The 13,074-nt window shown below is 36.2% G+C and overlaps 1 protein-coding gene across 1 annotated transcript; it reads left to right on the top strand.

Annotated features, from left to right (window-relative positions):
- Window positions 1-1,023: 1,023 nt before the first annotated feature.
- GIMD1 (GIMAP family P-loop NTPase domain containing 1) lies at window positions 1,024-10,549 on the top strand. Its single transcript, XM_047091944.1, has 2 exons — window positions 1,024-1,416; window positions 10,289-10,549. The coding sequence occupies exons 1-2, from the start codon at window positions 1,024-1,026 to the stop codon at window positions 10,547-10,549; spliced, it is 654 nt and encodes a 217-aa protein (XP_046947900.1).
- Window positions 10,550-13,074: the final 2,525 nt, after the last annotated feature.

Raw genomic sequence — 13,074 nt, 5'->3', positions numbered from 1 at the left:
CAAGAAAGGCCAGAAGGACATAAAACTGAATATTAGAAATACAAGTTATAAGCAAAAGTAATAAATATGCAATATTAAGTGTCCTTATTTCTGAATCAGCAATTGAGTATACTTGGCAATCGGCCTGTAGCTCTGCTTTACTGATCTAATGAAAATTATCAGTGACCTTAAAATGCTTATTTCTGCACAGATTACCTCCATGTTAGGGGTGCTGTAAATGGAATAGATTCTCTCAAGATTCTCCCTCCTAACTGAGCTACACAATGTGTTGGGTTTTACTTCCTTTATTCAAAAGCCAGTAAGTTACTATGGTGGACCATGGAAATGATTTACTAATTATTTCATAACAGAAATTACAAGCAGTTCTCATTTTCATCAGAATGCTGCCTGGTTGTAAAAAAATAGTAAACAAAAACAGAAATCTTTAACATTATTCATGTTTCATAGGGGACAAACACTCAGGAAGTCAGGAAAGAATTTTTTGCAGATGCCACTTGTGTATTCATGGGGTGGGGAGGAGGAGAAGTATGGGATGTTATTTAAAAGGCAGGAAGGATGTTTCTTCCACTCTTCTGTTCCTACTTGTCCTCCAACAGTGATTAATTTTTCAATACTGCTGCTAGCCTTGTTAATGAACTCAGAAACATCAGCACCCATTGCTAAATGGACTCACCTACCACATTGATGAGTTAACATATTCCTCCTAAACATGGTTTACATTATCTTCATGCATTTTGTTCCCCCCCCTCATTTTCCTACAATTATTGCTTCCTCCTCTCTTCTTTATCTATATTAAACTTCTCTCTCCTCTCCCATTGCAAACTACCAATATTCTTTCAATCTTCCTCTATCACTGTGTTGTCTACACTACCGTGGAGAACTCCTCCGTGTTTTAGCCACTATGAATGAGGGGTAAGTAAACCAAAGGTAATACCTGCAATGCCCCTGGCCAAGTAAGATGCCTTACACTGGGTGAGTATAGAAGTCTAACTGCTTATGCTGACCCTTTGTTTACCCACAGACATGACAGACTCTAACAAGATGATCATCAACTTGGCCCTCTTTGGCATGACTCAGAGTGGAAAAAGTTCTGCTGGGAACATTCTTTTGGGAAGCACTGACTTCCACAGCAGCTTTTCTCCATGTTCTGTGACCAAAGATTGCTGTCTGGGCCGCAGTTGTCACCTCTGTGGCTTCATGCGTCGAGGGGGGCAAGAGATAACCCTGCAGATCCAGGTGTTGGACACTCCAGGTTATCCACACAGCAGACTGACCAAGAAGCATGTGAAACAGGAGGTCAAGGAGGCCCTGGCACATCACTTTGGGCAAAAGGGTCTCCATCTTGCACTGCTGGTCCAGAGAGCAGACATGCCTCTTTGTGGACAGGAAGTATCTGACTTAGTCCAGATGATTCAGGTAATACAAAATAGGCAATTACACTAATGCCATTATTCCTATTTGAAGGACAATTATCCTAACAGGAAAGAACTATGACAATTTGATTAAAAGAGTAGTTTAAAGCAAGTTTAAAACAAGTGCTAGTCACATAGAAATGGTAAAAATTACTTGATCTTTCCCACCAAGAACCATTTTTACAATTTCCTTTAGAGGAATTCGGTTGGTAATTTTGCAGCTGGGCCATAGGACTCTACCTACCCCCCTAAAAAATAAGATGCTAACTTCAGAGGTTAACTAACCTCTGGATAAGTTTGTAAATGTGGTCTCCACTCGATCTGCATCAGAATCAACTGGGCTGTCATTAAAAATGCATATTCATCCAAGCCCCACTGAAAGAGAATCACAAGAGTAGAGCCTGGGTATATGCATTTGCATAAATTTTCCATATATTTCTTAAAAACAGCCAAGCTTAAGAACTACTAAACTAAAACTAAAATACTGACTTGCATCCATTTAATATCAAGGGGACAATCTCTTTTTTTTTTTTTCCTTTTTTTAAGAGACAGAGAGAGAGAGAGGGAGCGGGGAGGGGCAGAGTGAGAGAGGGAGAGAGAATCTTAAGCAGGTTGGGGAGGGGAGCGGTCTGATGCAGGGCTGGATCTCATGACCATAGGATCGTGACCTGAGTCAAAACCAAGAGTTGGACACTTAACCAACTGAAGTACACCCCCCCCCTTTTTAAGGGGACAGTATCTTACAGTTCACAAACAAATAGGTGTTCATTCACTGATTCAATCATTGCAAACTGTATTAGGTACCTGCACAGAGCTTAATGATTAGTGAACAGTACATGAGCCCTGCCCTCAAAAAACTTACAGTCTAGAAGAGATGAATAAACAAATATAAGACAGCGCCAAAGTAGTGTAATGTATGGACAGGGGGAAAGGAGGTTTCACTCTGACTTATATCATGGCAAACATGCACAGAAGATCTATGCTTTATTTTTTAGGAAAGAAATAAAGAATTTCAGATGCTTTGTGTGCCTCATCATCTGTAGGGCCACTAACTGATCTATGATAGCCAAGAGAAGACCACAGGGACCTCAGTGTGAACATAAATAACATATGCCACCTTTGCCTAGTGGTCCATTCACGTTTGTTTGTTCGTTTATTATAAGTCACTATCTTGGAAGCTTGTTCAGCTAGTCTAGGAGAGGAGCTGAAGATAGGGAGAGGTTCTGGGTATGGCTATAACTAGGAGATGAAGGGAGTAATACTTGCATACAGTGTAGACATATATGAACCAGGCCCATGTAAAACCAACAATTCCTGGAAACTGCTCATTGAGCTGCTCCATTCCATTCAGTGTCTTGATTCTCTAGTCTGGGGCCAACCAAATTTAGCTGCTGGACTTGACTAGCATTACTCAGTAGCCTTGCTTAGTCATTGAGATAAGAGAACTCATCATTACTAGAAGCTCTACAGGTAAATTACATGGTGAATAGAGAGCAGACATTTCTCTGATCATGATGTAGGGTTTGTTACACTTAAAAAGACAGTATACTTAGCTTCAAAGGAATATTTTCTTCCCTTTAACTACTAAAAGCATAAGATTGTTCTAAGTGACACATTTTTTTTCAGGAACTGCATGTTTCTAAAAATGAAAAAAAAAAACATATCACAAAAAACTAGCGGAAAAAAATAGGGTGACAAGAGCATAAAAACATAATCCTCATCATCCAACTCCTGAAAAATCAAGGACATGCTGTACAAAAGTAGAGAAGATGATTGCAATTAAGAAACAATGTGTAATCTAAGAAAACCCACAAACCTCCCCTCAACTATGAAAGCCTGCATGTCAAACAATATTTCTGGTAGAAACCAGATGGGGGAGAAACCTGTTGCTATTCCATCAGTGTAATTTTTTTAAGTGTATTTATTTATTTTGAAAGAGAGAGAGAGAGAGAGAGCGAGCAGGGGAGGGGCAAAGGGAGAGTGAGAGCAAGAGAATATCAAGCAGACTCCATACTATCAGCACAGAGTCTGATGTGGGGCTCAAACCCACCAACCATGAGATCATCACCTGAACCAAAATCGAAAGTCAGATGCTCAATTGATTGGGCCACCTAGGCACCCCACCATCAGTGTAATTTTTAAACAAGTTTTAAAATTCATTTAAAGCTGCCATTAAATAAACATTTGGCTTAAAGTATAGGTGGATGTAACTCAGTAAATTCAGTAAGTGCACGAATATTTCTCAAAAACTAACCTCTCTCCTTATGCCTCCAAATTTTTCTCTATGCTGGTACTATGCTTGGCCAAAAGGGGCATTTTAAAAGGCATACGTTTTAAAAACAGATTTTGTTTTCCAGTTTTAGGATATAGAACACTACTGTAATCCCCTATTTTTTTATACAAGAGAAGTTGATTCATACATGTCTCTCTCATCTTTGAAAAAGGTATCTGGCATACAGCCACTTTCTCCTACCACTGCCTTCCTTAAGCCAGTGTCCAGGTCATGACTTAAAAGCAGGGAGGAGATAGGCTAGAGTAAAACTCAGATTCAGATTTTTTTTTTTCTAAAATAAATATCTTTTCCCTCCCAGGAAAACTCAGCAGCCAAGATTTTAGTAATCTTCAGAGGGGCCCATGACCCCTGGGAGGCACTGCAGTCCTATTCTGGGCTTCCATCATAATTTTTGGTTGAAGATCGCCTATGCACAAGCTGGCTGTTTATGACCTTCTTCCTGAAGGTGCTTAAGTAACTGGTGGCAGCCATCTGGATATGCTCACAGATTGGGAGCAGCTGCAGAATGTCTGAATATTCAACAGGACCAACAGCTGTTAGGAAGGAGCAAGGAGCTGTTAAGGTCCTCTGGTTCCAGACACACCCTGGACTGCTTTTTCTTCCTGGTTTATGCAAAATGGGGAATGGAATATCTGCCTTCTCCCCTTTCCTCTCCTCCTTTCTGGGGGCGCTGCTCCCTGTCATGGAAGGAGTCAACAACGCCAATACCAGAAAAGTAACCTCTTCTTTCCTGTACCTCCCTATTCCCTCTTTAAATGTCTCTTTTAATTTGTGCTCTTAATATTTTTTAGAGGGGTTATAGGCTGCCAGCTATGACAAATGAAACATTTCCCCAAATGATCCCTTTTTCTTTATTTATGTTAGGCCTTCGTAATTTATAGCAAAATGGTGGAGATGTCAGTGAGTCATCTCTCCGAAACTGGGAAATAAAGGGAATGATTCATCTAAATATTATCTGACTATCACTTGAATGTTATTTAAAAATCCACAAGTAATGAATCAGAGAATACAGAATAAAGTTACCTTAAGAAAAGTTCTAGCAAGCAGCCAAACTGCACAAGGAATTGAATCCAGGAATTGACTAAAATCCAAATTCTTTCCACCATCAGGGCATCATGTGTTATTACTAATATACAATCAGGTTTCAAGCATGTATTTTTGATTTAGACTGAACTCAAATGTTGATGTTATAGGTGTGTGTGTATACAAAAGGCTCAGAAAGGCCAGTGCAAGGCCTGAAAATACTTAACAAACATAATGGGCTTAGTTGTTTAATACCATTTAGTTGAAAAATAAGCCTTGTTACAATTGTAGATATATGACTAAAAATGTTACTAAGAGTTTCTTGGCTTGATTTCCTCACTTATAAAATGGGGATAATTTTACCTATGTTAAAAATTTTGGGGGTTATATTTAATGAATATAATGTGCTTGGCATTGTGCCTGACTTACAGCAGGTTCGCAGAAAATTACTACCATTGTTATCATTTTTATTATTGTCACTACACAAATTATAATGAGTCCTTATTCAAATGAATTACTAGATTATGAGCAACCTATTAATAGAGGTTAAGAGAACAGGTTCTATAGTAAGATATACTTGTGTTCAAGTTTCGGCTTACTTGTTTTGTGACCTTGGGCAAGTAATTTCTCTAGATTTCAATCTCTTAATTGGTAAAGTGGGAAAACAGCAGTGTCTCCTTTACTGGGTTATTTTCAGGACTAATTTCATATTATAACAGTAAATTAACTCAGACACTAGCACAAGGCAAGTGCACACCAAATGTCAGCTATGGTCATAATTTTGTTAGTATCTGTCTTATGCTAAAATTAGGACATGTTATTTGTAGCCTTCTTTGGGATTTTCTTGATAGATTTCAGAAGAGAATCAGAGTGAAATCAAGCATACACAGCCCTGATGTATAAGAATTTCCTTATTAATTTAGAAAAAAAAATCTGGGAAGAAAATTCACTGGCTTACTAAGGTTAAAGTGAGAAGCTCTAATTTAGTGGGAAAGACATGGGCCTGGCAGTGAGGGGACCTCTGTCACAGGCCCAGGCCTTCCAACAATCAGCTGTGCGGCTTTGGCAAAGTCATTTAACATCAAAAGTCCACAATATCCTCATCTGTAAAATAAGGCAATTTGGACACATGATCTCTAAGGCTGAATATTCTCTGCATCTAACAACGTCTTATCATTCAGTTCTCTGAGAAGGTAATGTGGTGCTTTAAGTGGGATGAGAGTAAGGGAATAGTATGAAATATAAAGAATGGTCCTTATTGTCCTCCTGTTCCATGATAATTTTTCTCTCAGTTGATGTAATAGTTGGCTTTTTAAAATTTCCCCCCGAAAAAGTCCAGATGCTATGATTTCATCAACCACAAACAAATGGGGCAGGGCTGGTGAGGTCCTGGGAAAATGAACATAATTCCTGGAAAACAAAGTTTATATCCTAACTAGTTGTCCCAAAAGGACTAGATGGACTCATACCCATTAGCACTCTGAAACCAAACAATTCATGATTGATTGTAACATTTCCATCTAGCTTAGTACTATATTTAAATTATTAACACCAGATAACTTACATTAACTTATCTTGCTCTTGGATTTTTATGTGAGGTATCAATCAACTCTGATTATTCTTTCTCTGGGTCCACAGAGAACACGTTTGGCCACTAACACGATGACTATACACCAAGCGACACTACTTTCAAATAGTCAACTATTTTGCAGCCAAAAATCAATCTAAAGATTATAAGCTAAATCAACCATTCCCCTCTATTTTTGGCAGTAACTCAAAAGTGCAATTTCTCTCACAGTTTAGGACATGAGCATCCTTTCATAAATAATTATCAACATGTAAAAACTTCTGAGTGGTTGAACACATGGACTTTTAAGTGGTGTCGCACTTATAATCCATTTTCCTTAGGTGGTTTAACTCATTTTTCCTGAATGTTATTATAGTTTAAAGTATAGGAAATGTCTGGTGGAGACAAAAACAGAATGTGTTAACGTTACAACCCAGAAAATCAGGAACTAAAGACATACCGTGAAAGTTATACCATTTAACGCAGTAAGTACTAACCAGCAAGAGAAGAATTCTATATTATATAACTCAGGAAGGGACCACTTGAGCCAAACAGTTTATTTAGCATGAATTTTTATTATAGTGATGTTTTAAAAATATTTAATGATAAATGTGGTTCATGCATCAACCAACACCCAGAGGGTAGGCCTGGGGGTAGCACTCAAGAGGTTAAGGTGTCTATTTATTAACTTGAATTAAACATTTCAATATCATAACAATCAATATAAACACATCAATCATGTACTTGGTGAATATCAGAACTGGCTCTAAATTTGAGAAACTTTCAGAGATAAGAACATTCAAGGATTAATAATTACACTTTATAAAGGCCCAGTACTATACAATTCCCAATAATGCTCAATCAGTCTCTTTACTTGGTGTGTCTTCACAGTCTGATAACTCTCTTCTTGATGCCTACACTCAAGGCATCATCACATGCTAGAAACTCATGCTGACCCCTTCCTCTACGCTCACTTTCCACCTCCACCCCAAATTGGGCTAAATGTCTGCCTCTAAAGCACCAATATATTTTCTATCACAATACCTGCAATTAAACCAAATTGAAAGTATTTTCTTTCCTGCCTGCCCTTCTTCCTCAGTTTTAAGTTTAGGTAGTACAAACAATTCTCCACTAGACATAAGCAGAAAGTTTATCTGTCATGGTCCACTCTTTGTCCCTGGATATTTGCAGAAGGAATAAATCACCTAGAATTCTTTTTAAAGTTCAAATTCCCAGGATCCATCCCTAAAGATACTGATGCATTTTTAGCAAGCATCCCAAGTGGTTCTGATGTAAATAACCCAAGAATCTTTTTATTCCCAGAATCTAAATCTATTTAGCACTTCCTTAATTTTTCAGCCATTTGTATTAATTTGCTAGGGCTGTTGTAACAAGGCTGCACTACCTGGGTGGCTTTTAAGTAACAGAAAGTTATTGTCTTTCAATAAATTTGGAGGCTAGAAGTCTGAAATGAATGTTAGCAGGGTTAGTTCCTTCTGAAGGCTATAAGTAAAGAATCTATCCAAGAGTTCTGTCCTTGGCTTATGGATGACTGTCTTTATGTTTACATGGCATTTTCCCTTTATTCTTATCTTTGTTCAAATTGCTGTTTTATAAGGACACCAATCATATTGGATTAGAGGCCCACTCACAATGACCCTATTTTCAAATAAAGTCACATTCTGAGGTATTAGGATTTCAACATATGAATTTGGAGGGGGGTGGGTACACAATTCAACTCACAACACTAGTTTATTTTGCAATGCTTTGATCTTCTCTCACAAGGAACATGTTACAACATACTGAATATGACAAATTTTGCTATGTCACTTTTAGGTAAAATGTGATGTTGAAATTACACATATATTAGATTTACACAAGAATTATCTTTTTTACAAGTTAGGTTAGTTAAGATTTTGCTAATTTGTGTTCTGAAGGCACATAAGAATATGCCAACTAAAGTACTTTTTAAAAAATCCTTTTGTAAAGTTTAGAATCTGTTAAAAATAATTATTCATTGAATGTACTGATCTTAAAATTTCAACTCAGATTTTCTTCAAGCAGGCCATTTTTAGAATTAGATATATATAATTATTCTATGGTATAGACAAATTTTAAACAGATATGAGGAAAATTTTGGACTTACTCACTGAGAAAAGTGTTTCTGAATTTAAAACACAAAATGCAGACTACATGCAAACCCATGAGAACTACAGAACAAAAGAGAAATTTTATAGGAAAGTACCACTTTATGTCCCAAAGATTAAACTTCAAAACTAAAGACTCAAAAACAAATAAATAAAACCCTAAACCTTCTATTTGAGATGACAGTGAGGTCTACATTCCAAATTAATCCAACCAGTATCTAGTGAGAGTTTACAATGTGCCAAAGCTTTGACTTACATAGTAAGGCATAGACTCTGCCTTCCAAAAGCTACTGGTCAAGTTAGAGAGATAAATGTGTAAACAAATAGTCTGATAAATGCCAGACTGTGCCAGGAATTTAGTTGGTAACCGTGGTCTCAAGATGTTTAAATATATTGTCCCACAGTTGCCGTATTTTCTATTATTTACATGTCTTGACTCCTTATTCCCTTCCTCCTCCCTTCCTTCCTTTCCTTCTCCCCTTTTCTCTCTTCCTTTCATTTTCAGTTTTTCAGTCTTATAAATACCAATCCTGTATTTGTTACATACATTGAAAATAGTTTCCCAAACCATCTTTCAATTTTCTCAAGAATTTTTAAACCAGTTTGTCCTGATATCCCTCTATGGATTTGTATTCAACCTCTCTATACATCAGTTTCTCCATATTTAATGGAAATAATACTAGTATCTTCCACAAAGCATTATGTTGAATTTCAAAATAAATAAAGCATGTAAAGTACCTAGCATAATATTTAGCACTAAATAGTAGTTGTTCTTCCTTCCTTCTTCTGATTACTAGAGGTCCTGGATATTTCTTGTTATGTTCATTCCTAAGTATTTTGTATCTTTCCAAAAACTCAAAAATAAATAAAACCCTAATAAACTTTCTATTTGAGATGATGGTGAGGATCTAAATTCCAAACTGCTATTATAAACTGGTAGCAGATTTGAAAATATTTTGATAATGAGAATATTTGGAATGAATGGAATGTCATTTTACTTTCACAATGCCATGATTTCATATAACTTTGTAAATATTTTAAAAAGTTAAATGGTTATTCCTAGACACCTTCCATATTATATGAACAATTTGCCACCTGCTGGCATTTCTGCTTTACATCAGCTTATTTTCACCAATCAAACAAGAATTTATTATATAACCAACTTCCATATATCACTAAACAAAGGAACACCAGTCTTCAATGTTTTTCAACCACAGTAGAGGAAGTCATCTGATAAATTGGACTTGGTTCTAAGCATGTGAAGTGAAGAGGATGCGAGTGAATCACAATAATATTTTGTAGCTGTTTCAAATCACTAAATGTAATTTGATCTTAACTTTTCCATTGTATGACATCTGACTAATCAATCGATTGTAACCAGATTATATAATTACAAATCCTTAGAAGACACTTTTGGTTATCATGATAACACAACATTTCTACAAAAAGAATACGACAATTCCCTTGGCCCAAGTCCTCTGACTTAAAGGAATTCAGTGGTTCTAACAGCTCTAGGTTGGCAGGCAAGTAGAAATTATTGCTGAATGTTATAAATGTAATTGTATCATATGCAGCATTAATAACATGCAGTTCTGAAATTGTGTATACATAAATTGTAAGAGCAAAATGAAATGGAGAATTAAAGCCTTTTTTTTAACAAAATCCACCCATCTCTCTCCATTTACTTACATTATTTGACCCCATCTTCACTTTCCATTGCATATATCAATTTTTAGTAACATAATGACATCCAGATCTGTTGCCTATGTTGGACCATAATTCCTTTGCTGGTGTTTGAGGAATATAGGCCAAGGCAAATAGCCATTTAACTTTCTCTCTCTTTCAGGAACTTCTAGGACATGCTTGGAAGAATTACACTGCCATTCTTTTCACCCATGCAGAAAAAATAGAAGAGGCTGGGTTCAGTGAAGATAAATACTTGCATGAGGCCTCCGATACACTGCTAACCCTGCTAAATTCTGTACAGCGCAGATATATCTTCCAGTATAAAAAAGGAAACTCACTTAATGAACAAAGAATAAAAATCTTAGAAAGAATCATGGAATTTATAAAAGAAAATTGTTACCAAGTTCTTACCTTTAAATAAAATTTAGATAAAGGGAAAAGAGCTTTGGGCTTTAGAGTCAGAAACCTCGTTTCAAAAGTGCCTTTGTCAGAATGGTTGAGGACTGTCAGAATTCCCATAGCCTGCTACTGAGAGTGTACATTGGTATAACCACTTCGGACAACTGTTTGGCTGTTAAAAAGAAATTAAAGGAAACAACACTTCTAATGCAAATCCTATGACACAGCAATTGCCCTATAATCATATATCCAGCAGAAATGTGTAGATTTGTACACTAAAAGACATGTATGTACAAGAATGCTCTTGGTAATACTATTCATAATAGCCAAATAGCTACCAGTAATTATCCAAAAGTCCATTAACAGGAATACAGATAAGCAAATTGAGGTATATTCAATGGAGTATTTATATAATAATGAGAATGAGCAAACTACAACCACATGTAACAATACCAATGAATTGTCCAAACATAAAATTGAATGAAACAGTATATACTATATTATTCCATTTGTATAAAGTTCAAAAACAGTCAAAACTGATGTAATATAAACTACTCTGATGTTAGAAGGAGAGGTCACTCTTGGGGAGGGGACAGTGAGCATGCACTGGGCAGCTTCTGAGAGTCTGGTAATATTTAGTTTTTTGATCTGGAGGTTAGTTTGAGTACTCACTTTGTAAAAATTCAATAAACACTTTTGATTCATAAACTGTTTAGTATATATATTTGAATGAAATTTAAGATGAATCAATTATTATCTATATTTTAAAAACTAGTTCCACCAATTACTTGATGCTAGACAACGAAAATTATTTAATCCTGTGAAAGGCCTCATTTGGAATATCTAATGGATAGTTACTGTAATGATGCTCAATAAATGTTAACTTTCTTTTCCACTTTTTTATAACCTGTGGTTCGTATTTAGGGTTGGAAATATAGGTAAAAATTCAGAGCCAAGCCCTGCAGCACAAACAAGGGTAACAATATTACTGTATTAACCAAATAAGAATAAAGCCTGGACTTAAAAAGAGGCCTCCTCTACCTTGTAAGGTTGGTCATGTTGGCTTAGTAGAGATGATGGTCTAAAAGGCAGCAGAGAGGACTGAAGGAAAATAATTCTAGTCAATCATAGCCAAGTCTACCACCAAATCAAAATTGGATCATCCTCATGTTTAACATTGGTAAATGAGCTTTATAATTTATAAAACTTTCACTAAAATAGTGAAATTAATTTGTAAGTTGTTTTAAGTGTGCAATTCACTGTATTTCCTATTAGAAACAGCATTGTAGCTCATGATTATCCTCCCAGACTAGTCCTCATAAGCCTACTTAATTCTTAATTTTACCTGAACTCTAGCACAAATGGTATTAGAAAGCCTAACACCAAAATTTGTAAAATGCTTCTATGTGAAAGCATAATTCGAATTCCAACTTGAAACAGTATCTCTATTTCTCTGCAGGGCCCAACAACGGGGCTGAGTTTAAGAACTAAATAGGAATTGACACTTCCCCAGGGGTTGCTCCCTTCGTGACAGATAATGAGATTTGAGTCTGCAAAGCTGAAACTGAAGTGAGTGGCGAAGGGAGTGGAAAATTCAGGTATTAAGTCCTTCATATCTTTCATTCATGTGACATCAGCTAACTCTTCTAGGATATAAATAATACTAGTTTCAGGAAAGATAGGTTGTGGAGAACATTCAGGGGTTCAAGACCTCTGAGGCCAACCTGATTAATACAGGAAAGGTGCCTCCAGTTTCAAAGAGGAAGACTTCTGTGATGTTTTCCCCTAAATTATGTTTTATATTTGTGTGTGTACACACACACACACACACACATATATATAAACATATGTACATTTACATAACTCCCTAATTGTGATATGACATATTTGACTTTCTTTCAGTAGTCTTCTACTTTGCTTTTTTGGTCCGCTTTTAGCTCTCTCCTCCTTCCATCTCTCCTCTTCATGCACATCAGCCAATTAGAGAGAGTTCATGTCAACAAAGAGCACCATTCATATTTTCCTGCTAGTCCAAGTAATCACACATGGAGTACACACAAACACATGGAGGACTTTTGCCTTTTTAAAAAACATTTCATATCATACTCTCTACAACATCTTTTTTTCACTTAATACAACCTCATAAAAATTCCTCCAACTCTAAAAAGTAGCTTAAATTCATCCCTTTTTACATTTCAGTGTATTTATAACAATTTGTACAACTACTCCTCTATTGACGTGCACTCCAGTTTTTGTCACCAAGAGTCATGCTCTGACAACTATTCATGTGTGTGTGTGTGTGCATAAGATTGACGTTTTCCGGTAAGTTATATTTCCAAGAGTGGAGTTTCTGGATTGAGGTATACACACCTTTTAATTTCAATATATCTTACCCAGTTTCTCTTCATAGTGTCACAAACTTTATTTACACCAACATTTGAGTACCCTTTCCTATATTTTTGTCATCAGTTGGTGTTATCACCTTAAATACCTACTGCTAACACCAGTTTGATAAATGTTAAATTATCTTACCTTAATTTGCATTTC

This window comes from Lynx rufus, unplaced genomic scaffold, assembly GCF_022079265.1.
Source record: "Lynx rufus isolate CCGP_SWC_20201006 ecotype Redwood Valley unplaced genomic scaffold, mLynRuf1.p SCAF_3, whole genome shotgun sequence".
Classification (NCBI taxonomy): Eukaryota; Metazoa; Chordata; class Mammalia; order Carnivora; family Felidae; genus Lynx; species Lynx rufus.
The sequence above is the reverse complement of the archived record's forward strand: the minus strand, read 5'-3'. Positions and strand labels throughout refer to the sequence as shown.